Raw genomic sequence first — 27,584 nt, forward strand, 5'->3', positions numbered from 1 at the left:
CTTCTTCTTCTATTTGGTTTATTACGGCGGACGGGAGAAGAGCCCGGGCCGGAAACACTATCCTAAAATCTGTAGAGCAGCAAAGCCGCAGAAACCGGAAAACTGCAGTCTGCAGAGCCGCAGAGGCAGGAACAAGTCAGACACATTCTACAAACGTGTCTAATGTGAAATATATAAGCATATAAGCAAAACTAGATTTTAGGTCTGTGATGAAAAAGGGCCTCGCGGGAAGGGGGGCCTTTTATTTTTTATTTTGCGAGGCCCCCCTTCCCGCGAGGCCCTGTGCGACCGCACTGCTCGCACACCCCCTGAGGCGGCCCTGCATAGGCTATATGTCTTCCATCGAGGACCACCTTGGAAATAAGTGTTTTAATGAATGCTTTTAGGTGATATCCTCAGGAATACAAATTGGTCAAGATAATTCGTTTTTATGATGTGTTTTTAATTTCCAAATAAATAAGCAGTTTTTGCAGTTGAGCTACAGGTGTTGTATATTATACAGCCTTTTCATGCATCTTTATCAAGGGAACCCTTATCCTAATGATTTAAAAAATAATATTATGAAGATACGATATGGACCTAGTAGTTGGGTCATCTGTGGCACTTCGTTTCTCAATGGATTTGTCATCTAGGAGGGTTGATAAACTAATTTAGCCAGGGTGTATTTTTTAAAAAGGCGGGGGAAATTTGTGAGTCCAAAATGGCTGCTGTGGAAATTTACTTTTTAATGGGTTGACCTACAATGATGCACAATACATGGTACCAGCCCCCTCTCAGTCATGTACCACAGCCCCCCTCTCAGTCATGTACCACAGCCCCATCTCAGTCATGTACCAGCCCCCCTCTCAGTCATGTACCAGCCTCCTCTCAGTCATGTACCACAGCCCCCTCTCAGTCATGTACCAGCCCCCTCTCAGTCACCCCTCTCAGTCATGTACCAGCCCCCTCTCAGTCATGTACCAGCCCCCTCTCAGTCATGTACCAGCCCCCTCTCAGTCATGTACCAGCCCCCTCTCAGTCATGTACCACAGCCCCCTCTCAGTCATGTACCACAGCCCCCCTCTCAGTCATGTACCACAGCCCCCTCTCAGTCATGTACCACAGCCCCCTCTCAGTCATGTACCAGCCCCCTCTCAGTCATGTACCAGCCTCCTCTCAGTCATGTACCAGCCAGCCCCCTCGCAGTCATGTACCAGCCCCCTCTCAGTCATGTACCACAGCCCCCTCTCAGTCATGTACCACAGCCCCCTCTCAGTCATGTACCACAGCCCCCTCTCAGGCATGTACCACAGCCCCCTCTCAGTCATGTACCACAGCCCCCTCTCAGTCATGTACCACAGCCCCATCTCAGTCATGTACCACAGCCCCCTCTCAGTCATGTACCACAGCCCCATCTCAGTCATGTACCACAGCCCCCATCTCAGGCATGTACCACAGCCCCCTCTCAGTCATGTACCACAGCCCCCTCTCAGTCATGTACCAGCCCCCTCTCAGTCATGTACCACAGCCCCCTCTCAGTCATGTACCACAGCCCCCTCTCAGTCATGTACCAGCCCCCTCTCAGTCATGTACCACAGCCCCCTCTCAGTCATGTACCAGCCCCCTCTCAGTCATGTACCACAGCCCCCTCTCAGTCATGTACCACAGCCCCCTCTCAGTCATGTACCAGCCCCCTCTCAGTCATGTACCACAGCCCCCTCTCAGTCATGTACCAGCCCCCTCTCAGTCATGTACCAGCCCCCTCTCTGTCATGTACCAGCCAGCCCCCCTCTCAGTCATGTACCAGCCCCCTCTCAGTCATGTACCACAGCCCCCTCTCAGTCATGTACCAGCCCCCTCTCAGTCATGTACCAGCCCCCTCTCAGTCATGTACCAGCACGACTGGGGGGGGGGGGGGTGGGGGGGGGGGTGCTTAGTAAGATATGTGATTGGGCCAGCCCAGTGTCAGTCAGTACCATTTTTAAATAAATAAATAAAAAAATTAATAATATATATATTTGTTTATAGTTACAAATAGTTACAGAGGTCCAGACCTCTGTGACCTCATAGCTGGCTACGGCCATGCACACACACACACACACACACACACATACACACACACACACGCGCACACACACACACACACACACACACACACACACACACACACACACACACACAACAAATTTGCATATGTACTTTTATTTTTTATTTATTCTTTATTTCTTTACTTGTATATATCCAGCAGGAGGCAGGGTGTGTGGGACCGGTTCTGATGGAGGACAGGTTGATGATGCAACAGCAGCAGATGGAGGAGGATCAGAGGTGGTTGGAACAGGAGGAGAATCTCATGGTAATAATAATAACAATAATAACAATAATGATAATGATAACAATAATAATAATAATAATAATAATAATAATAATAATAATAATAATAATAATAATAATAATAATAATAATAATAATAATAATAATAATAATAATAATAATAATAATAACATGAATAATAATAATAATAATAATAATAATAATAATAATAATAATAATAATAATAATAATAATAATAATAATAATAATAATAATAATAATAATAATAATAATAATAATAATAATAATAATAATAATAATAATAATAATAATAATAATAATAATAATAATAATAATAATAATAAGTGATGATTGTTTCATGTCAGCTGTAGTCCTGACTCAGCTAGATACCATACCATGTAAGTGCAACACCGTGAGTTTGAATCCAGTCTAAGACGAGCTGTCTGTCTGTATGTCTCTCTCTCTCCCTCTCTCTCTCTCTCTCCCTCCCTCTCTCTGTATCTCTCTCTCCCTCCCTCTCTCTCTCTGTATCTCTCTCTCCCTCCCTCTCTCTCTCTGTATCTCTCTCTCTCTCTGTATCTCTCTCTCTCTCTACAACAGATGAGGTACTCAATAAACTGAGCGCCCTCCAACCTAACAAGGCCACTGGCCATGACAACATCCCCTCCAAATTCCTCAGAGACTCAGCAGCCGTCATCACCCCAATCATCACACACATAATAAACCTCTCCATAAAACAGGGACACGTCCCCAAGGACTTCAAAATTGTGAGGGTGACCCCTCTGCACAAAAAGGGCAGCAAATTAGACCCAGGCAACTACCGCCCTGTTTCTATTCTCACCTCCATCTCGAAAGTCATGGAAAAAATAGTCTACGAACAGGTCGAAAACTACCTAGCGGAAAAAAATCTAATCTACAAATTCCAATCTGGCTTCAGAACATCCCACTCCACTGACACATGCCTTCTCTATTTGAATGACCACATCAAACAAGAGGTGGACGCAGGCAAATACTGCGGCATGGTCATGCTGGACCTACAAAAGGCCTTTGACACGGTCAATCACTCCATTCTGATTGACAAGCTAAAAGCAATTGGTTTTGATAGTCTATCAGTGAGCTGGATGAAATCCTACCTTGAGGGGAGGGAACAGATGGTGGAGGTAAACGGTACCCTACCCCCCCCCCTCACAGTGAGCTGTGGTGTTCCACAAGGAAGCATACTAGGACCGCTACTGTTCCTAATTTATGCAAATGACATGTCGGCAGCTTGTGACTGCAACTTGTTCCTGTTTGCGGACGACTCAGCCCTGCTGGTCTCTGACAAGAACAAGTTACAGGTTGAAAAAACCCTCAGCTCAGAACTAGGCAGAATCTGCATATGGCTCGCTGATAACAAACTATCATTACACATGGGCAAAACAGAGTCCATTCTCTTCGGTTCAAATAACAAACTCAGCAAGACCGACGGCTTCTCAGTTACAGTGGGTGACACTATTGTCACAAGGAAAGATGAAATTACCTACCTGGGTTCCATCCTAGAGGCTAATCTCTCGTGTGACAAAATGGCATCCAATGTAATAAAAAAAGTCAACCAACGAACTCGATTCTTGTACCGGATCTCCTCTCTGGTAAACAAGAATACCCTGAAGACTCTGGCAGGAGCACTCATTCAGGGGTACTACGACTATGCTTGCACCTCATGGTACCAAAGCACCTCAAAGGCGCTAAAAACAAAATTACAAACATCTCAAAACAAACTGGTCAGACTACTGCTTGACCTTACTCCTAGAACCCACCTCACCCCTGCCCACTTTGACAACCTAGGATGGCTTAGAGTAGACGACAGAGTACAACAACTTGCAATGGGCCTGGTCTACAAGATACACTACACGACCAAGGTACCCATGTACATGTCAAAATACTTCCCAAAGGTCAGTGAATACCACGATCACAACACCAGAGGGAGCTCCACAAATCATGTTAAACCCAGATTCGGCTCAAATAAGGGACTAAACACGTTTCGCAATTATGCCACATCAATGTGGAACGCCCTACCCAAAGCTGTAAAGGAATGTGGATCACTACCCACTTTCAAAACCTCTCTCAAGGGACACCTACGGGAGACTGCAATTCAACACTGGCCCCTGTAAATATCCTAACCCAACCCCCTCCAATGTATAGTAATTTACCTAGTATGGTTTTGTCAATAGTCCAATGTACAATTTTGTTTGTTTGTACAGTGTCTCCTCCCCCCCCCCCCTCAATGTACAGTTTTACTTGTTTATACAGTGTGCCCCCCCCCCCCCCCCAACCACTCCAATGTAAATTACCCAGTATGGTTGTCAATATCCCAATGTACCCAACCCCCCCCACCCAACCTCCTCCAATGTACAGTTTCTACGTCAAATGTATATACTCCCCTTTCTTGACTCCTTCTGTATCACAAACAGTACTGTATTTGCAAATCTGGTATGTCATAAATGTATAGATGTAGCAGTACTGACTATCTGTATGTCATGTATGTCATATATGTCCTGATTAATTGAAAATGGGGGACCCTGATGTAAACAAGACGAAAGTCTTTCTCTGGTCTGCATCCCCTTAACAATTGTGTGTATTGAGCTGTACTGTATTGTACCCATTCTGCAATCTGTTAATAAAGTTTTCAATCAATCAATCAATCAATCAATCAATCAATCAATCAATCAATCAATCAATCAATCAATCAATCAATCAATCAATCAATCAATCTCTCTCTGTATCTCTCTCTCCCTCCCTCTCTCTCTCTGGATCTCTCTCTCCCTCCCTCTCTCTCTCTCTCTCTCTCTCTCTCTCTCTCTGTATCTCTCTCCCTCCCTCTCTCTCTCTGGATCTCTCTCTCTCTCTCTCTCTCTCTCTCTCTCTCTCTCTCTCTCTCTCTCTCTCTCTCTCTCTCTCTCCCTCTCTAGAAGACGGAGGCAAGGAACAGTAGAGGAAGCATCGACCGAGAGGACATCCTGATGCTGCACCCTCCGGTCTGTGTGTGTGTCTGTGTGTGTGTGTGTGTCTGTGTGTGTGTCTGTGTGTGTGTGTGTGTGTGTGTGTGTGTGTGTGTGTGTGTGTCTGTGTGTGTGTCTGTGTGTGTGTGTGTGTGTCTGTGTGTGTGTGTGTCTGTGTACCAGCCCCCTAACTCTGGGGCAGTGGCTGTCTCAGAGAATATTATATCTGACCCCAGTATCTCAGTCAGAGCATCTATGTCTGTGTGTGGAATGGATCACCAACGTCCACTGACTAATGCCAGAGGTCGCCTCCTGTGGGCACAACAACAAAGACAGCGGGAACAATGGACTGAGTTGAGACTGCAGGGGAAGATTGCGTGTCTCCCTGCTGCGGACCATTCTGTCTCTCACTCTGTGTTCAAAAATGTTTGCCATAGATGAGTGCATTGTTATCTTTACTCTGAAAGCGAGATTACAGGTCTTACCATCTCAACTGAATCTCTCCATCTGGTTTCCAGGCAGTCATGCTCCTCCTCACTGTATTCATCATGACAATAACCAAATAGCTGAAACCATGTCCCACATCTTAAATGGTTGCCATGTATACAGGGGCCTCTACATAAGTAGGCATGACAGAATAGTAGATTTGATAGCGAAAGATATCTCTCTTATTTTTAGGTCCTCCATCACACTGTATAAGCATTCCACTGTGAAGCCAAGCATGTTCAACCTGTGCAATGATGATTCCATGTTCTCTAGTATTACAGTTAACACCCCTGATGTATTTGTGGTAAATAAACACCTTAGGGAGGTGTCCATTCTTGAGGTTGGCTGTACTTTTGATTACAGCTTAGAAGAAGCCTTCCTAACCGAAATGCTGAAATACCAACAGCTACAGCAGACCATCTCACAGCTAGGCTACAGATGTAAACTCCTAGTTTTTATCTCTGGCAGCCTAGGGCATGTGCACAAGTTGGTTGTGAGGGGCCTACAAATAGCCGGTCTCCCCAAAAGGAAGGCCAAGCAGTTAGCCAGGTACTGCTCAGTATCAGCTGTTATAGGAAGCCGCTCAATTTGGAGGAGGCGTTGTTACCTTTTCCCATGATTCTGCCGCCCATGCACCTTGTACCTGACTGTTCTTCATGATTTTCTGATTGCACTCGCATTGTTTATGTCCTTTGTATGAGGCCTCCTTGTACTTCTGTTTATGTGGACATAAATAAACATTTTATGTGTGTGTGTGTGTGTGTGTGTGTGTGTGTGTGTGTGTGTGTGTGTGTGTGTGTGTGTGTGTGTGTGTGTGTGTGTGTGTGTGTGTGTGTGTGTGTGTGTGTGTGTGCATGCCAGTGTGTGTGTGTGTGTTTGTGTGTGCGTGCATGCTAGTGTGTGTGTGTGTGTGCATGCGAGTGTGTGTGCGTGCATGTGAGTGTGTGTGTGTGTTTGTGTGCGTGCATGTGAGTGTGTGTGTGTGTTTGTGTGCGTGCATGTGAGTGTGTGTGTGTGTGTGTGTTTGTGTGCGTGCATGTGAGTGTGTGTGTGTGAATAGAACATGTATAATATTTCCTCTTCAACAAACCAAAGTGCAGCTTGTTATAAACAGGAAACATCGGGCAGATCAACTAACCTGCTGTGTGTGTGTGTGTGTGTGTGTGTGTGTGTGTGTGTGTGTGTGTGTGTGTGTGTGTCTCTCTCAGGGTGGAGGTCAGCATATCTACCAACCTATAGGAAGACAAGGTATATGAAACAAACAGTATAGATACGAATTATTAGTAGTATTATTAGATGTATTAGTATGTGTTATTAGTAGGGATGTTTTACCGATATCCGATATACCGATATTGTCCAACTCTTAATTTCCGATACCGATATCAACCGATACCGATATATGCAGGGTTTCCCCCCCCAAAAAACTTCAGGTAATTAATTTCAGGTAATTAACATTACATATCTCTTGTCGTGGAATTAACACAACATTATGCATACTTTTCACAATAAATAAAATAAGAATTTGTTCTTAATTGCTTGCCTGGGTAAATAAAGGTTAAATAAATGTAAAAAATAAAAATGTAATACAGATAATTTTCCGATATTACATTTTAATGCCAATATCGGCCGATAATATCGGTAGGCCGATAATATCGGACATCCCTATTATGTATTATTTATTAGATTCATTATTATATATTATTATTAGATGTGTTATTAGATTCATATTATGTATTCAATGAATTATTATGTATTATTAGATTAATTATTATAATTTATGTATTATTTTTTGATAGCACCTTTCATACAAACATTGTAGCTCAAAGTGCTTCACAGCAGTCAAAAAGACTCACAGCAAGGCGGCTGAGTGGCGCAGTGGGCAAGGCGCTCGTCACTAACGCAGGAGACGCTGGTATCGAGTCCAGCTCTCGGCGTTGCTACCGGCTTGGCCGGTCGTTCATACTAACACAATTGGGAGTGTTAGAGGGTGGGAGAGCCGGTGGGTGGGGATTGGAGGTTGTGGACAGCGACTCCTACAGGTCGGTTTGGTGACGCCGGTGCGGCGGAAACAGGAAGTATCGGGGGCAGCGTGAGCCTCCCACGCGTTACTCCTCGCCACTGAGAGTTCGAGCTGTCTGGTGAAAAGATGCGACAGGCTGCCTCCTTGTGTACCGGAGGGGACACGTGATTCAAGGCTTCTATCCTCACTACAGCCGACCAGTGGGAGGCATAGTCCAGCAACGTTCAAGACAGGGGAGGGAAGAATTGGAGATACGAAATTGGGATGGGAGAAGAAATAGAAATGGGGAGAAAAAGTGGATAAAAAAAAGACTCACAGCAGTAAAAAAGACAATTATGTATTATTATTAATTATTATGTTATGTATCATTATATCTCCCCAGAGCTGCTGGCCCCCCCAAAGAAACCCCCCCGCCCTGGAGCCCCTGGTTACCTTGGCAACCTGGCCAGCCTCGGCCCTCTGGAGAACTATAATGAGGGGCTTAAGGTACGCGCATGCACACACACACGTCTAACACATCTCAAGATAATGCTGCCTATTTCAATATTTCTTAAGTTCAGCTGTATTACAATGTGTGAATTTATCTATTTAAATATTTTTTGCTAGAGCCAATAGTGCTATGGCTGCAACTAATGATTATTTTGTTGATTCTTTTGATCGATTAGTCGATTAATCTAAACGATGAATTTACGATGAATTTACCAGAAAATACTATTGATTCAATTTCCAATTGAACATTTAAAAATGTATTGACATGTTTTTCAAGTACAGTACTACTATCCTCAGGTCACATGGGTAGTTGCCTCTCTGACACCACCTACTGGTCACATGGGTAGTTGCCTCTCTGACACCACCTACTGGTCACATGGGTAGTTGCCTGTCTGACACCACCTACTGGTCACATGGGTAGTTGCCTCTCTGACACCACCTACTGAATAGCAGAGTAGGAGATGAGCCATGCAGTTTGTTTATGCCTGTCAATTCTGTGTAGTGTGGATGCCTACTGTACATGAGTAGGGTGAGTAACCTACACTGTAAAAACTGTGCGTCATCTGATAATTTTTTAACTGTCAGCTAATTTTATTCAACCAAAACTGTGTAAAATGCAATTCATAAATGGTTCAAATTAATTGAATTCAGCTTAATTCGATTTCAAACGGCACAGTATTTTTTATTATGTATAGGTTACTAATAATTATTTAATAAATATTAATTAACGCCAATCCCAGTTTTTACAGTGTACATGCCATTACTGCTTTTTATTTATTGACTCATTATAGCTACTTTATTATCTTGAAATAATATAACACCCACCAGTTACTATGACATTGTTTATCATTACATACAATTGTGACTCTGCACCATCTCATAAAATGGCAAAATGTCACGTAATTCAGAAATTGGTCGAGCCCAACATGTGGAAACTGTATCGTCCCGATGTGCAGAACATCCCATGGCCAATCCAGCTTCTCATTTAAGGTGCACATTTCTGGAATGCATTACCAGATGGACTGAAACTATCTGACCATTTCCATAGGACAAACGTGTGGTTACAGCAAAGCACTGTAAAAAATGATGCATCTAAAGTGTTTGTTTTTGTAATCAAATAAAAAATTTTGTAAGGCCCGACAACGTTAGGTTATGGCTATAACCAAGTTCTGTTAGTTAGGGGTGACGCTTGGCATCACCTACTGCACTCCCTCGCGTACGTGCACGCGTACTGAATAACATTCCACAAATATACCTTTAATACCAGTATTAGTCTGACCACACCCCTCATCAGCTTACCTTCATAAGCAGGTGTGTGGTCACCTGCTCTCCTCCTTCCCAAGCTTTCACCACAAGGTGAGGTCAAGGGCTGCAGCGGCCGTCTGATGCCAAGCGTCACCCCTAACTAACAGAACTTGGTTATAGCCATAACCTAACGTTCTGTTTCGTTAAGGGGCTCTGCTTGGCATCACCTACTGCACAAGGGAGGCCAAGCGGAGCCGCTGGCTGACAAATACACCCCGCTGACAGCCCCCCACAACCATCAGAACAGGGAGGGCCGAGCCCCCCCGACCCCCCCTAATGGAGGGCATCCCCCCTATTAGGGGCTTCACGGGAGGGCGACGGACCCGACCGTGCGAAGAGGCACTCAAGCAACCCAACGCACAGGGTGAGCAGACCGTGGCTTGACCCCACGACTACACCCACGCACAACCCGCATGCCACCCGGGAACGAACGTAGGAACAACCTCGTCACTGCCCCCAGAATCACGGGGTCAAGGGCAAACCCAACCCTGTGGCAAGGCCGTAGCAGCGGAGCGCGAAGGAAGACCCAGACCCACCAAAAGGACTGGACTCCCTGGAATGGGGGCCCGGAGAAGGCCATGATGCCAGCATCAAGACCCCACCAGGGGGGCACCTAGTGACCCCGCCCCCCACATCGCCAGCGTATTCGGACAAAGGCCCCTCAGCCGAGCGGGCCCTGTCCTCCCCAACAGCACACCGCCTGGAACACAGGCCCTGCAACAGGCAGACAGCATGGTCATAACACACAAGAGTTAACCAACGGAAGCAGGCAGTGCACCGGGGAAAAAGACCAGGCAACAGGCTGTCAACCCAAGCCTGGAAAACTGCGGACGAGGCAGGCGCCAGAAAGGACAGCTGAAAACAGCCGCCCCGGCGGAAGGGGCGTATGCTGGCGTTGTCGCATAACCAAGCTTTTAAACAGCACGTCAGAAGTGGGATCCATAGACCACTCGGCCCCTGACAGCTGCCCACAGAAAAAGCCCATACGATCGGCAGACGTCATGAACGTGCAGGGGCACCCTCAACCGGAGAACCGGGAGTTGACACTGCAGCAACACACCAGAGAACCAACCACCCAGGCATCACCCCATGCAACGGTTGGTCCCATAACCCCACAGGAAAGAAACCCCAAAACACATCTGCGGCACCGCCGCAGCCCGCGTTCCGGTTCCCAACAGGGCTATCCCGGGCCTACGGGTCAACGAGCATCACCCCGGACCGGGCCCGGTGATACGGGGAGCACAGGGTCCCCCGAGGAGGTTAAACCCACCCAACAGGCCCCTCAGCGCCAAAACGCAAGAGAAGAGCGTAAAAATGGAAGACCAGCCCCAGCACCCCGCACTCGGTATTCCCAGGAGGTCACCCAACCAAGTACCAACCAAGACCAACCCGTACAGCAGCCGAGATCCGACGAGATCGGGCGCGTACAGGTCGGCACGGCCGTAAGCCATTACGACAGTGCAGAATACAACGCACCCAACCAGGGTCCCATAACGCTCAACCCTGTGACACCCGGATCGACCTAGCATTTTTCCCCCTGAAAAAACCCCAAGTCCCTCAGGGTACCAGAACAGCAGATCTGCATCCCCAGCGGACAACGGGTGCAACTGATCTGGACCAGCGCGACCAGAACCAGTCCCGTGCCCTAACCACGCCGACCTGCCAACCCCAGGAGAAGGGGCAGATATGCGCGTTTGATCCCAACACAAAAAAGAAGGCGCCACCCAGACGTGTCGGTATGAACCGCGTCCGGTGGCCCACCCCAAGGGCGTGAGACCCTTCCCCATATGTCCAGACCCATTCCGTCATCATCCCCTGACATGAACGGGAACCCATCGACAACACACAGGATGTCGGAAGAGGAAAAACCCCCATCCCAATTGCTCCATAAAAACGCTGTTTCACCCAAGCAAACAAGGCGCGCTAGTCAGCCAATGGCCCAAAAGCACATCCTGAGCCAGCACTATGTGTGCGTTTGGACATACCCACATCAACAATAGGCCGTTTAGACCACCATATTGAATCCCCAAGACGCCCAGGGAAACGACAAGAGGGGCGAGATGCAATCAACTCCATGAATGAATGAATGAATGAAAAAATTTACCCAACAGACTGCAGTACAGGAATACACACAATAGGATAAGGGGAGGCAGACCTGAGAAAGACGTTAGTCTTGTTTCCATCAGGGACCCTCATTTCCAATCCATCAAGACACATTCAACTCTTTATAAAAATAAAGAAAAGGCATCACCCGTATGTCCCAACTGCACAGCTGGGAGTAAAAACCCTGTTTATCACATGATTTTAATCCAGTCACTCCTTTTAATCAGAGTGTAAGACCAGACCCTCCCAGAAACACCTTCCCACATGAGACTACGGTCAAGAAAAAAGATATGTAAACTGTGAGACACGTGACCAATAGACTCAAGTTTGACACATAAACCGGGCGCAGCAGGCCCGTAAGCCCTGCGCCCAACCTCGACATCTTTAAGACACCAGCTCATGGAAGGCGTCGCCATAGCAACAACGCTACAACGGGCGGGGAAAAACCCACCGGATCCTGTCATAACAGGAGTCGGTAGAATACCCCTTCCCCCCCCCCCCCCCCCCCCCCCCCCTGTCAAGCACTGGCTTGGCCCTGACTGGCTCAGCAGAAAAGATCAAAAATCCCCTAAAACCAATCAAGTGGGAAAGGAGGGGTTTATTCGACACCCCCTCCCGAAAACACACCCTTTATCCCTACACACAGAACACAACCGTAGCCATCTTGAAAAACCTCCGGTAGAAAGCAATGCATAGCATAAGCTAATACAATGCCTGCTACCCACAAAAAGTGTAAAGGTTTTACAACAACATAAGTCGCCTGTGCGTGAATCCTATACCCGTTGCCTATGTCATACATAGGAAAAAACGCCGAACGAGAGTAACGGCTAGGCCGTGAAAAAGTGTGCGTACGAGCATTACTGCAACTAAACAACACAGCATTGTGAAAACACATATACTTAGTTAAAGCAATGGAATAACACCAGTTCTAATTGCATGTGGAGCATCAAGCTAAATAGAACCTATTACCGAGTGTAAGTTGCAGACCTTGCTTAACCTCGTAACACAACACAACTCACCCCCCAACGTAAACAGGGTAGATCCATATATACACAAACCCACCATATGATTTGTTTGAAGAAACACACAGTTTGTTCGGCCAAAACACAGTCCCCCTTATGTCGGGGAACTTTTTTTATTAAATAATAAAGTTTAAGGCACAAAATCATAGAGGGGCCGGGAAGGGTGTAGGAGAGGGGATACAGAGGGGAAAAAGTCACTCCTAACGGCGTCTGCCACCTCGCGCCGCTCGAGTCTTGCCACCCCGGGGAGCCCCGGAGGGACGGTAGGTTACAGTCTGCTGGACACGACGTTCCCTACCGTCTCCTCCGGTCTGGGATGGGCCGGCGGTGGCCGAAGCGCCGTTTCGTCCCCTGGCCCTCTTGGCAGGGCCAGCAGCGGCGGCGGAGGCAGTGGTAGCGGCGACGGAGACAGCTCGACGTCGCGGAAGCCTTCTGCCCCCACCGGCAAGGATGGGAGGCGGAAAATGGGGTTGGAGGATGGATCTCTCCTCTGCCATCTCTCTGCATGTTGAGGTCATCAATTGCAGGGCCTTCCCGAACAGGCCAGCGTCGGAGAGGGCGGCCGTCAGAAGAGGGGCTCTCTTCTTCTCTGGCACACGGGCCTGCTCCAGCCAAAGGTGACGCTGGCCCAGGGTGGCCAGGGCGCGCACTTTCCCCATGGCTATGGCCAGCACCTGGGAAAGGTGCAGGACAGCTCCCGCAGCCTGGGTGATCTGATCGCATTTTACCTCGTTCAGATCCGTGCCGCCCGTCATTATCCCCGATACAAATCTAGCCAGGTGGGCGATGTTAGACGCCGCAGCCAGCGATTGTGTACCAGCGATGAATGACTGGTCACCCCAATAAGCCAATCGCCTAGCCGACTTCCCCTGGAGGACCGGCTTGCATAGGGGTTCCCACACCATATCCCGACAGAGGAGCGCGGCCATCGGATTGTCAAGCCGAGGCACGCCCTCCCCCATACCTTTGACTAACCCCGACACCCGCGTAACTGGTACGTAGGCGGGAGTTAGTCCCATGATGTTGGACACCGCCTGACCCCGACAAACATAGGCCCCCATCGATGGGAAAAATGGGTAGACAACGTCCACCCCTCTCACTGGGGGACGCTGCCAGGGATGGCCTATGTGGTCATCAGGGACAGGTGCAGGCAATGGCAGCGGCACACCGTTTGCGGTGGCGGCTACCGCCATGAGCTCGGGAAACAAGGCCCGCAGTTCCCCCTGCGAACCTTCCTCCACCGACCCCGCATCCCTCGCATACAGCAGGCTGCGACTGGTCAAGGAGCCACAATCCGATGCGGCCGACAGTAGGGCATCCTGCTGATGAGGCCAAGGTGGTTCCTCGACATCCTCGAACAAGGCGCCCCATGGAGCCATTTCTCCCCCCTCCGGGGTCTCCGGAGGAGGGATACTCTCCTCCACGGGACCATCATACAAGAATCCGTCCGCCTCTTCCATGAAGTCCTTAGTTTCCATCAGAAATCCAGAGTCGGACGCATCCTCGCTGGTCTCCAGCAGCTCCCCAAACCCAGGCCGTTCGCGTCTGCACGCCACCATCTTGCGACGCGAGCGAGCAGACGCGAAAAGTTTGCGTCGCAAATCCTCCGGCTCCAAAACAATCCCCCGTTCATCAACGGGCGATTCCCCAGAACCAGAGGAACCAGAGTCGAGATCAGGCCATCGCCGGAGCGACGGCACCGAACCCTCGGCTCGTCGGTGAGGAAAACTATCCACCGGCAGTCTCCCGGGCTGGGTCGGCAACCACGAGAGTGGCAACAGCCCAGCACCGAAGCGCACGACGGAGGCGGGAATGGAGAACCGGTGGTGAAGAGTAGGTCTAGCGGGTCTACTCTCCGCGGAATACATTATGACCCAAACCTTTTCTTATACAACAAAGTGAGAGAAGAAAAGATTAAGCACAATGTAAACCAGTCACAACTCTTTTCAACTAACAACACGTCAAGTGGGGTACTACCGAAGGCACTTCCTTGTGGTGAAAGCGAGAAGGAGGAGAGCAGGTGACCACACACCTGCTTATGAAGGTAAGCTGATGAGGGGTGTGGTCAGACTAATACTGGTATTAAAGGTATATTTGTGGAATGTTATTCAGTACGCGGGCACGTACGCGAGGGAGTGCAGTAGGTGATGCCAAGCAGAGCCCCTTAACGAAACAGAACACACGTTAATGTCCCCATGGGCCGGACACGTCTTCTTTAACACATTGGCGACCACGGTTTGCAGTGTAATATGGTTCTGGACGACCAGGGTTTGTCAACAAACCGATGTACTTTCTAACAGCTATATATATACTTTATAGTATTGCTATCTGTCCATTCTCATTGTCACTTGAGTGCATAAACCGTGCCTTCATAATGGCTTAAAGAAAATAAAAATCCATCGGTTGGTTGTCATTTTATAGCGTTGTGAATATAAGCTTTATCGCTGTTTTCGTCTCGTCTTTTTTCTGGGAAGCTAGATATGAGGCTAAAGGCTAGTCACGTTATATCAAATGCCATTTCTGTTGTATATATATACGAATGAAATAAAACAAACTGCTTAGCATCCGGACTATTACAGAGCATCTATGGATGAAATGGGGGCGGCGGGGGATGCCGATTAATATTATTGATTAGCAATACAGTGTGCGTTCAAGTAGCCACATTCAACTGATCGATCGCTTGCGTGTTACAACAATGTCCAATCCGGCTGTAATTTGGGTGAATAGTATCCTACCGTCAGCCCATGTGATCGCCGGCAGCATTTCGTCATTATTCATCGGAATCTGGTAGATCGATATGTCCATTGGCTGATCATAAATCCCATTATTCCAGGCTGAAATCTGCGTTCGGTAACGTGATCAAAGATGGAGGATGTTCGTCGGCTGGGATCCAGGCTCATATGAAACGCCCACAGACAGTAAAAAAAAAAATTTCCCATTCGGCCTCAATGATACTGCAGTGGAGCGATGGCGCCCCTAAGAGGATCTGGCCGGTATTGCATGTTTCGGAAATCAAATATGCGGGTAGATCCTGCAAGTCGATCAGGGACGTTAATACCGTTATTAATATGGAATAAAACAATAACAACTTGCCACGAGTTAACTCGTGACTCTGGTCCTCAACGGGTGGAATCGAAACACAAGTTAACTCGTAGTTGGGCGGCAAAGTGTTAAACAAGTCAAGAAGAAACATAACAATAAGTCAAGAACAAAACAAGAACACCATAAGGTCCAACAAATTTAAAATAAGTGCAAATAAATGAATGCAATGCGAACACTCCCAGACATACCCCACGCGAAGGTAAGGAAAAACTCACTAAAACCTAACAATAGGGAAACATGCACCACAGGCAGTATGAAGGAGAGAAACCTTAGAAGGGCCATTCAAGGGGGGATCTCCCTTCTTAGATGTCGGTGATAGTAGTGTTGCAGACGGACAGTTGGTAAGCATGCACTCATGTGTGTAGTGAAACACAGATGAGTGCATGCAATAGCAACTGAACATTTTGAAAAATTAAAGATAGAGCTGATAGCGATAGCAACTGAACATTTTGAAAGATTAAAGATAGAGCTGATAGCGGATCTATTTGAGGCACAGGGGCGGCGCAGAGAGGGTCGCAACCTCCCCGACATCATTGCGGGACGTCCAGCACTCCGGTCACCACTACGAGACCGCCGGAGACAGGGAGACAGGAGGGCACGCAGAGAGGGTCGCATCCTCCCGGTCTCCATCACGGGACGTCCGACACTCCGGTCAACACTCCGGGACAGCAACTCACAGGGAGACGGGACAGGCGTTAGACAGCTTGCGTGATTGTAGTGGGCGGACATAGCAATAGATACAAGTGGTATGCATATACGTGAATAGAATAGATATATGAAGTAAGCATATTATGTGAATAGAATAGAAGTACTTAACTTAACCAGCAATGAAACCAAGTTGACAGACCACAGACCATGTTGACAGACCACGGACAGAAGACGGTAAGGAGCTGATCCATGGCCTCGGTGTTGCATGTAGAGCAGTCTCTGCAATCTTGGCCAAGACCCTGAGACATCCATCACCTTGGTCAGCACAAGAGACAGGCACTCAGAGAGATGGGGGGGTTGGGACAGGGGTTAGAGAGTTCCCATGTTTGTAGTGCTGCAGAAAAGCAGACGTGGGAGAAAATAGACATCCTAACTAAACTAGACAGATTAATCTAAAGGTCAGTCCCTGACCAGGTGAGATCAGGGTAGGTTGAAGGAGAGAGAGAAAAGATAGGTCTTAAGCAGGGATTTAAAAGCTTTAATCCTGCTGTAATCATGCCATGTCATTATTTATATATATACGGTTACAGTAGACCCTCCTATTTATATTCTGCCTTCCTCCGTGTGCTTCCGCCCGCTCTGAAGTCGGACTCGGTGTGGACGGCCACGCGAGCTGTTCTGGTCTGTCCCCGGCGTAAAGCCCCAAATATACACGAAAACCGACACGTACACGCATGCACGCGGCTTCAAACACACTGCACACGCGGCTCTGCTTATAGTCCATGTTTGGTGTCTGTAAGCGCCAGCGTCGAGTGCTTATGTTATGGTTGTTGTAATTGCTATAATTGCTCCCGATGAGCAGGCCGGCACCTCGCACGGTCGCCTCTGCCATCGGTGTGTCTGTGAATGTGTGAGTGAGTGGGTAAAATGTGGGGAACAAATTGTAAAGCGCTTTGGATAAGTCGGCGCGCATATCCGCGGGGGTGTCCGGGCGCGCGGCCACAACATCTGGCAGGAACACGGACACCGGTGCGCCGTCCGCACGGACAAGAGCGCTGACGATTACGCAATTTACACCACGCGTACCAAAGTGCGGACGCGGGAAGTATAATCGGGCCTTTAACGAGTCTCCCTCTCCGTGCGCAACACACGCACACCGAAACCTTGTGTGTGTGTGTGTGTGTGCGCCCGTCCCAAATCTGGCACACTTTTGAACGAAGTTATACTGTGATAGAGCGCCGGCCTGAGAATGGACGTGTTCACAATTACGTTCATCTAGCGGAAATACAGTATGTTCAGTTCACGTTCGCCCCAAAATATGAACGAGTTCATGAATGATCATCGTTCATTGAACGCGTTCAGGTACATCACTGGCAACATGTCGTCTAACTAGTGCGCAATGAATGAATCATCTTTTGACATGGATTAGTCAATTGTGTGTAATGATGAACAATGTCATAGTAACTGGTGGGTGTCATTATTTCAAGATAATAAAGTAGCTATAATGAGTCAATAGATAAAAAGCAGTAATGACAGGTCTACTCTGCTGCTCTATTTATAATCCATCCGTTCACTAATGCTTCACAAGTTGCAAACAAAAGGCGGTGGGCTTTCAAAATATTTAAATTGTATCATGAAATTCAGATGATAAATAAAACGCTTGATGACGAGCAGAACGGAGCGACGTGACCGGGCAGTTTCTCTCCTCCTCCATTTTCAATTAAGATATTTCAATCTATCGTTTGTGAAATAATATTTCATGATGATCTTGTATCTACATTTTTGGAAAGTTGTGCTTCGACTTCCTTTTGAATAAAATAGGCTCAGGAATCAGGATTGTTAAAGCTAATTAGCCCAATCCATGTCAAAAGGGAATTTACACACACACACACACACACACACACACACACACACACACACACACACACACACACACACACACACACACACACACACACACACACACACACACACACACACACACACACACACACACACACACACACACACACACACACACACACATACGAGGGGGAGAATAACTTATAGCAGACTTAATGATTTTAGAATAGTTCTGCTAATGAAGTGAACTATTTATTATCATCAACTATCCAGTTAATTTTCATAGTGTAACGTTTGGCTGTCATATCGACTCATCATTGCAGCCCTAATTAACGCCATACTCCAGGAGTTATAGTTGCACCACATTGGAAATAAGGACCACAATGGAAATAAGTCTTGACTTTTTTGTGTTTCATCCTTGATGTTTTCTGGAATCTTGAATTTCTTTTAAATGTCAAATAAAATGAAATGAAATCAATAAAAACACAGATTTGGGTGTAACCTGGTTTGTTAGTTGGGGATTAATCAATCGTTCTAATCAGTAGGCTCCATTTCATAGATATGGTATAGTTTTTGAATGTAATGTAAAATGATAGCTACTGTATCTGTATTGATAGCTGTCCTCCTCCTTGCATTGGTTATCCTCCCCCTGGTTCTTGACCTGTCTTGCTCTGATTGGTGCAACAGCAGCCCCAGGAGATCAGCCCGCCCCCCACGGCCAATCTGGACCGTTCTAACGACAAGGTGTATGAGAACGTGACGGCGTTGGTCAAGACCGTGATCGAGATGTCCAGTCGGATTCAGCCTGCCGCCCCTGATGAGTATGTCCCGATGGTCAAGGTGAGATCCAGGAATTAGGGCTTTATCGCAATAATTGCGATTAATTAACCCTTTCACTGCCACACGACAGCCGGTTAACCCTTTGATTGATTGATTGATTGAAAAGTTTATTAACAGATTGCAGAATGGGTACAGTACAGTACAGCTCAATACATACAATTGTTAAGGGGATGCAGACCAGAGAAAGACTTTCGTCTTGTTTACATCAGGGTCCCCCATTTTCAATTCATCATAACATATATGACATACATGACATACAGATAGACAGTACTGCTACATCTATACATGTATGACATATCAGATTTGCAAATACAATACTGTTTGTGATACAAAAGTGTCCAGAAAAGGAGTGTATATACATTTGGCGTAGAAACTGTACATTGGAGGAGGTTGGATGGGTGGGGTGGGGTTGGGTGGGTTGGGTGAGGGCTGTACATTGGAGGTGGGGGGGGGGGGGGGGTTGGGTAGGGGACACACACACATTTTACACTGTACATTGGAATACTGACAAAGCCTTACTTGGTCATTTACTGTACAACTAGGTTAGGACATTTGTAGGGGCCAGTTTCGAATTGCAGTCTCACGTAGGTGTTTTTTGAGAGTGTTTTTGAAAGTGGGTAGTGATTCACATTCCTTTACAGCTTTAGGTAGGGCGTTCCACATTGATGTGGCATAATTGCGAAACGTGTTTAGTCCCTTGTTTGAGTCGAATCTGGGTTTTACATGATTTGTGGAGCTCCCTCTGGTGTTGTGATCGTGGTATTCACTGACCTTTGGGAAGTATTTTGACATGTACATGGGTACCTTGGTCGCGTAGTGTATCTTGTAGACCAGGCCCATTGCAAGTTGCTGTACTCTGTCGTCTACTCTAAGCCATCCTAGGTTGTCAAAGTGGGCAGGGGTGAGGTGGGTTCTAGGAGTAAGGTCAAGTAGTAGTCTGACTAGCTTGTTTTGAGATGTTTGTAATTTGTTTTTTAGTGCCTTTGAGGTGCTTTGGTACCATGAGGTGCAAGCATAGTACCCTTGAATGAGTGCTCCTGCTAGAGTCTTCAGGGTATTCTTGTTTACCAGAGAGGAGATCCGGTACAAGAGTCACCTTTCACTGTGACAATACATTTTGCGGAGCTAATGATGCTAATGATGGAGCATCGCCGTCGGTTGTGTGATAGTAAAGGGCTAACCTTCTGTCGTGTGGCAGTGAAAGGGTTAACTACAGAATAGTAAAAAAAAATTATGCATTTAATCGCATGATGATTTTTCTTTATTGTGTACGAATATTACCTTTCAAAGGAGACCAGACTCATACATGTGCTATAAGTATAAAGTATAATAAATCGCAAATGACTTTTTTTCTTATTCTGGTTTGTTCATGAAAATAAGAGAAATTGAGATCAATCAAGAGTTTTATTTTTTTCAATGGTCAACTGTTCTGGAATGTACCTGAAAGTACTGCGTTTGACAGGATGTTGCTGCTTAGACGTGTGTATAATGTATATCCATTGATTCACTCGTATACCAAAATCCATTTGAGTTGAAAAATGTTGCTTTTCACATCAAATGTGATTAATTTAGATTAATTAAAGGGGAACTATCTTATAAATGGCCTTTTTGAGTGTTTAGCATTGTTTCCTAGCTATGTGAACTTATATTAATATGATCTATGTCTCAAAATTCTCATATTGGCGCATTCTTCCAATTCTCCTCTCACAATATTCACCCTCACTGAACTGAGTCATTTGAAAATGTGCTGATTTGTGATGTCAGAGAGACACCGCTGCATGATAATGGAGAGGTGCAGGATGAGCTGCACACAGTGGCTGGACCTGCACCTGCAGCCCAGGCTCAAAACAGCTTAAGATCTTGAGGTAGAAAAATGCTGTTTTTGAGGACTTGATTAGAAATACAAAACAATGAATAAAAAAAATATATATATTACAGAGGTGTTCCATAGACTCACAGGAATTGTGTAAAAGTGCCCAAATAGTGAAAGAAATAGTAAAATAGTTCCCCTTTAACACTTTGGTCGCCAGGCTTATATTCAGAATAAACCATCCCACGCCAGCTCTATTTGTCTATGGAGAAGTTCCCCTTCTTTGCAGGGCTATAACTTTTTAAATTGTATTGCTAAATTGACATTACTATGGCCCATTCAACATCAAGTATCTATTGTTCAGGGTGTAGCAACGTTATACTTTTTCATTCACATATTCATACTAAAATACGGTCTAAAGTATAAGTATGTTTTTATCGTTTTCTGCAGCTTTCTCCAGAACGTGATTTATAGCCCTAAATGCATTATATTGATGATTGTATACAGTTTGATAGCAATCGGCGCGAGATAAAACATTTCAAATGGACGTGCTTCTAGAAGTTACTACTTATCATCTGATGTTGACCGGATGGGGGGGGGGTCGTTTATAATTCCGTGGCCAACGTTAGATGATTCATCTAGTGTGGGTGATATGATCATTAGAGCAGTTTGTATCGAACACGTTAAAAAATAACGCTGAAACTTACCGTAGCTTCCTCGTAGCGTTGGGCGATGAGCGTGGAGCAGAAATATTCCTATTATGGGATGTAGAAATATGCGATCCATCTCCAGGTTGTATAATAGTATATACGTCCAAATCATGTTGTTTATGGAGTTATTGGTAACGGATTGCTATACATTGTGTCTAGCTCGAGTCCTGGGACTATTAGCGAGTGATCGGACCAAATTGGAATGAGCACCAGCTTCCGTTTCCGGTTTCCGCCGATCGGCCACCAGATGGCGCTCTTGAACCGTTGGAGAGTTGAGAGGGGATCAACAGTAGATCTCAAGTCTCCGGGGGAGAAATATGATTGCGATCACAGATTTTTGAAATATTGATATCAAAGACGTGGTACGGCGTCTTTGGCAGAATGAGCATGGCGGGGAATGACGTGGTAAGGCGTTTTTGGCGACCATAGTGTTAACTATAAAGTCTCAAATTAATTCCATTAACATTTTTAATCGAGTCCCACCACTACCAGGAATATGTCCCTGTGGTCGGGATAAGATCCAGGAATATGTCCCTGTGGTCAGGATAAGACCCAGGAATATGTCCCTGTGGTCGGGATAAGATCCAGGAATATGTCCCTGTGGTCAGGATAAGACCCAGGAATATGTCCCTGTGGTCGGGATAAGATCCAGGAGTGAGTCCCTGTGGTCAGGATAAGACCCAGGAGTGAGTCCCTGTGGTCGGGATAAGATCCAGGAGTGAGTCCCTGTGGTCGGGATAAGATCCAGGAGTGAGTCCCTGTGGTCAGGATAAGACCCAGGAGTGAGTCCCTGTGGTCAGGATAAGATCCAGGAGTGAGTCCCTGTGGTCAGGATAAGATCCAGGAATATGTCCCTGTGGTCGGGATAAGATCCAGGAGTGAGTCCCTGTGGTCGGGATGAGACCCAGGAGTGAGTCCCTGTGGTCGGGATAAGATCCAGGAGTGAGTCCCTGTGGTCGGGATAAGATCCAGGAATATGTCCCTGTGGTCGGGATAAGATCCAGGAATATGTCCCTGTGGTCGGGATAAGACCCAGGAGTGAGTCCCTGTGGTCAGGATAAGACCCAGGAGTGAGTCCCTGTGGTCAGGATAAGACCCAGGAGTGAGTCCCTGTGGTCAGGATAAGATCCAGGAGTGAGTCCCTGTGGTCGGGATAAGATCCAGGAATATGTCCCTGTGGTCGGAATAAGATCCAGGAATATGTCCCTGTGGTCGGGATAAGATCCAGGAGTGAGTCCCTGTGGTCAGGATAAGATCCAGGAATATGTCCCTGTGGTCGGGATAAGATCCAGGAATATGTCCCTGTGGTCAGGATAAGATCCAGGAGTGAGTCCCTGTGGTCGGGATAAGATCCAGGAATATGTCCCTGTGGTCGGGATAAGATCCAGGAATATGTCCCTGTGGTCGGGATAAGATCCAGGAGTGAGTCCCTGTGGTCGGGATAAGATCCAGGAGTATGTCCCTGTGGTCGGGATAAGATCCAGGAATATGTCCCTGTGGTCGGGATAAGATCCAAGAGTGAGTCCCTGTGGTCGGGATAAGATCCAGGAGTGAGTCCCTGTGGTCAGGATAAGACCCAGGAGTGAGTCTGTCTTGTGTGGGCCAGTCTAAGATGGCGCTGGTGATATGGACAGAATGTACTAGTATCACAATGTCTTTCTTCTTATTTTCACAGTATAATGGTATTTGAAGGGATTTTGTATTTCTAATACAAATCACCTGTGATGTCATTCCAAATCACACTGAAGGCTTGGTTCTCATGTAACTGTGTGTGTGTGTGTGTGTGTGTGTGTGTGTGTGTGTGTGTGTGTGTGTGTGTGTGTGTGTGTGTGTGTGTGTGTGTGTGTGTGTGTGTGTGTGTGTGTGTGTGTGTGTGTGTGTGTGTGTGTGTGTGTGTGTGTGTGTGTGTGTGTGTGTGTGTGTGTGTGTGTGTGTGTGTGTGTGTGTGTGTGCGTGCGTGCGTGCGTGCGTGCGTGCGTGTGTGTGCGTGTGTGCGCATGTACATGTGTAGGAGGTGGGTCTAGCATTGAGGACGCTACTTGCGACGGTGGATGAAACCATTCCTGTACTGCCAGCCAGCACACATCGAGAGGTACACACACACACACACACACACACACACACACACACAGACACACAGTTTCTGTCATTGTGGCTCGGACAGAATGAGGTCATTTATTCCTACTGATGTTGTTAGTGTGTAGTTTATAGTCTTAACCTGTTACGCTGTAAGGTCCCCCTGCTTTTCTTTATCATAAATCGATCAATAGAGAGACCGTATTAGATCCCCAATTACCATATCATGGGGTATCATTGGAAAGCCACACTCATTGGCTACAACCGCTGAACGGATTTTGTCACCTGAAAGGGCAACAAATAGGGCTTTAATTCTGAAGGCAACATTTCTGAAAATAGGGCTACAGTTTAACAGGTTTGACATTTGACACAGGTTATTGTAAGGGTGAGGAGATGACACACGGGGTTAATAACCTCACGTGTTCCTCTGGGATTAAACTACCAGCCACACGCGGGGTTAAGACCCTCAGCCTCTGGGATTAAACTACCAGCCACACGCGGGGTTAAGACCCTCAGCCTCTGGGATTAAACTACCAGCCACACGCGGGGTTAAGACCCTCAGCCTCTGGGATTAAACTACCAGCCACACGCGGGGTTAAGACCCTCAGCCTCTGGGATTAAACTACCAGCCACACGCAGGGTTAAGACCCTCAGCCTCTGGGATTAAACTACCAGCAACACGCGGGGTTAATACCCTCAGCCTCTGGGATTAAACTACCAGCCACACGCGGGGTTAATACCCTCAGCCTCTGGGATTAAACTACCAGCCACACGCAGGGTTAAGACCCTCAGCCTCTGGGATTAAACTACCAGCAACACGCGGGGTTAAGACCCTCAGCCTCTGGGATTAAACTACCAGCCACACGCAGGGTTAAGACCCTCAACATGTTAGGTGGACAGTCTTCATCAGTGTCTCACAGTCTTCATCAGTGTCTCACAGTCTTCATCAGTGTCTCACAGTCTTCATCAGAGTTAGAGGGGAATTCCACCCAAATGATGAACTCCAACATGTTAGTATCTCCGTGGCCTGGGAACATGGGCTACTCTCACCCGAAGGCAGACACGGAGAAGTAAGACCCAAACGTTATGATGTTATGAGACAATTAATGGAAGACCTTTTAGATTCTTTAGACCCACATAATGTTTGTTCATTCTATAGTAGTGTTCTCAGTTCTGAAACGGAACATGTACTCGTATACTCAGAACATTCTCCTGGGTTCTCTGATTGATTGATTGAAAACTTTATTAACATATTGCAGAATGGGTACAATACAGTACGGCTCAATACACACAATTGTTAAGCGGATGCAGACCAGAGAAAGTCTTGTTTACCTCAGGGTCCCCCCTCTCAGTGTCATCTATACCGTCATATACTCAGAACATTCTCCTGGGTGTCTCTCAGTGTCATCTATACCATCATATACTCAGAACATTCTCCTGGGTGTCTCTCAGTGTCATCTATACCATCATATACTCAGAACATTCTCCTGGGTGTCTCTCAGTGTCATCTATACCATCATATACTCAGAACATTCTCCTGGGTGTCTCTCAGTGTCATCTATACCATCATATACTCAGAACATTCTCCTGGGTGTCTCTCGGTGTCATCTATACCATCATATACTCAGAACATTCTCCTGGGTGTCTCTCAGTGTCATCTATACCACCATATACTCAGAACATTCTCCTGGGTGTCTCTCAGAGTCATCTATACCATCATATACTCAGAAAATTCTCCTGGGTGTCTCTCAGTGTCATCTATACCATCATATACTCAGATCATTCTCCTGGGTGTCTCTCAGTGTCATCTATACCATCATATACTCAGAACATTCTCCTGGGTGTCTCTCAGTGTCATCTATAACATCATATACTCAGAACATTCTCCTGGGTGTCTCTCAGTCTCATATATACCATCATATACTCAGAACATTCTCCTGGGTGTCTCTCAGTGTCATCTATACCATCATATACTCAGAACATTCTCCTGGGTGTCTCTCAGTGTCATCTATACCATCATATACTCAGAACATTCTCCTGGGTGTCTCTCAGTGTCATCTATACCATCATATACTCAGAACATTCTCCTGGGTGTCTCTCGGTGTCATCTATACCATCATATACTCAGAACATTCTCCTGGGTGTCTCTCGGTGTCATCTATACCATCATATACTCAGAACATTCTCCTCTGTGTCTCTCAGTGTCATCTATACCATCATATACTCAGAACATTCTCATGTGTGTCTCTCAGAGTCATCTATACCATCATATACTCAGAATATTCTCCTGGGTGTCTCTCAGTGTCATCTATAACATCATATACTCAGAACATTCTCCTGGGTGTCTCTCAGTGTCATCTATAACATCATATACTCAGAACATTCTCCTCTCTCTCAGAGTCATCAATACCATCATATACATCAGAACATTCTCCTGGGTGTCTCTCAGTGTCCTCTATAACATCATATACTAATCATTATGATCACTCCCAAGTCATTGCCTATGGAGCAACCTGATGACATCACACATTTGAGTTTTAGCTTGTTGTATAGTGTTTGCATTTTTTTTATTGGGCGTAGTCCCCCTTTCAGAGATGATGGTGTGTTTTTATGTTGCTCTGTTCTGACCGATTATGATGAAAAGCATTGAGTTAATGTGAGAGATTAAACTGGCTGTTTTTTTTTTTTATCAAATACCACCTCCATTATGCTAATTCATAATGTTTTATATTGTATTCTGTCAGATTGAGATGGCCCAGAAGCTGCTGAACTCGGACCTGGCGGAGCTGATAGGAAAGATGAAGCTGGCCCAACAGTATGTTATGACCAGGTATAAACCTTTACAGTATGTTATGATGACCACCAGGTATAAACCTTTACAGTATGTTATGATGACCACCAGGTATAAACCTTTACAGTATGTTATGATGACCACCAGGTATAAACCTTTACAGTATGTTATGATGACCACCAGGTATAAACCTTTACAGTATGTTATGATGACCAGGTATAAACCTTTACAGTATGTTATGATGACCAGGTATAAACCTTTACAGTATGTTATGATGACCAGGTATAAACCTTTACAGTATGTTATGATGACCAGGTATAAACCTTTACAGTATGTTATGATGACCAGGTATAAACCTTTACAGTATGTTATGATGACCAGGTATAAACCTTTACAGTATGTTATGACCAGGTCTCTAACAGGACTATAAGAAACATGTTTATTAAAAATAATAATATTAATAATAATAATAATACTAATAATAATAATAATAATAATAATAATAATAATAATAATATGTATCTCTACAGTATCCAACACGACTATAAGAAACATGTTTATTGGGCGGCTAAGTGGCGCAGTGGGCAAGGCACTCGCCACTAATGCAGAATATGCTGGGTTCGAGCCCAGCTCTCGGTGTTGCTACCGGCTTGGCTGGTCGTTCATACTAATGCAATTGGCAGTATTAGGGGGTGGGAAGCTGGTGGGTGGGGATCGGACGTTGTGGACAGCGACTCCTACAGGTCGGTTGGTGCGCCTGCGCAGTAGAATCAGGAAGCGACGAGGGCGGCGTGTCCCTTCCACGTGTTACTCCTCGCCGCTGAGAGATCGCGCTGTGCAGGTGAAAAGATGCGACGGCTGCTTCCTCGAGTACCGGAGGGGACACGTGATGCAAGGCTTCGTCCACATTGCAGCCGACCTGTGGGAGGCATGGTCTAACAACGTTCGAGACAGGGGAGGGGAGAATTGGACGATACGAAATTGGGGACGGGAGAAAAATTGAAAAATGGGGAGAAAAAGTAGATACAAAATAATAATATGTATCTTTGTAC

The 27,584-nt window shown here is 46.3% G+C and overlaps 1 protein-coding gene across 4 annotated transcripts in view; it reads left to right on the forward strand.

The window, feature by feature from the left end:
* Positions 1 to 27,584, forward strand: part of LOC311248544 (focal adhesion kinase 1-like) — a 169,352-nt gene that overhangs the window by 132,214 nt on the left and 9,554 nt on the right. For 2 of the 4 annotated variants that reach the window (XM_084339408.1, XM_084339411.1), the window contains exons 15-21: positions 2,225 to 2,332; positions 5,259 to 5,324; positions 6,983 to 7,022; positions 8,177 to 8,280; positions 18,993 to 19,145; positions 23,677 to 23,757; positions 26,486 to 26,571. In XM_084339408.1, coding sequence (XP_084195534.1) covers positions 2,225 to 2,332; positions 5,259 to 5,324; positions 6,983 to 7,022; positions 8,177 to 8,280; positions 18,993 to 19,145; positions 23,677 to 23,757; positions 26,486 to 26,571 — 638 coding nt within the window. The remainder of the gene's footprint in view (positions 1 to 2,224; positions 2,333 to 5,258; positions 5,325 to 6,982; positions 7,023 to 8,176; positions 8,281 to 18,992; positions 19,146 to 23,676; positions 23,758 to 26,485; positions 26,572 to 27,584) is intronic. The other 2 variants (XM_084339409.1, XM_084339410.1) reach the window with 2 other exon arrangements.

The sequence above is a fragment of the Notolepis coatsorum genome (genome assembly GCF_963971535.1).
Source record: "Notolepis coatsorum genome assembly, contig: SCAFFOLD_353, whole genome shotgun sequence".
Classification (NCBI taxonomy): Eukaryota; Metazoa; Chordata; class Actinopteri; order Aulopiformes; family Paralepididae; genus Notolepis; species Notolepis coatsorum.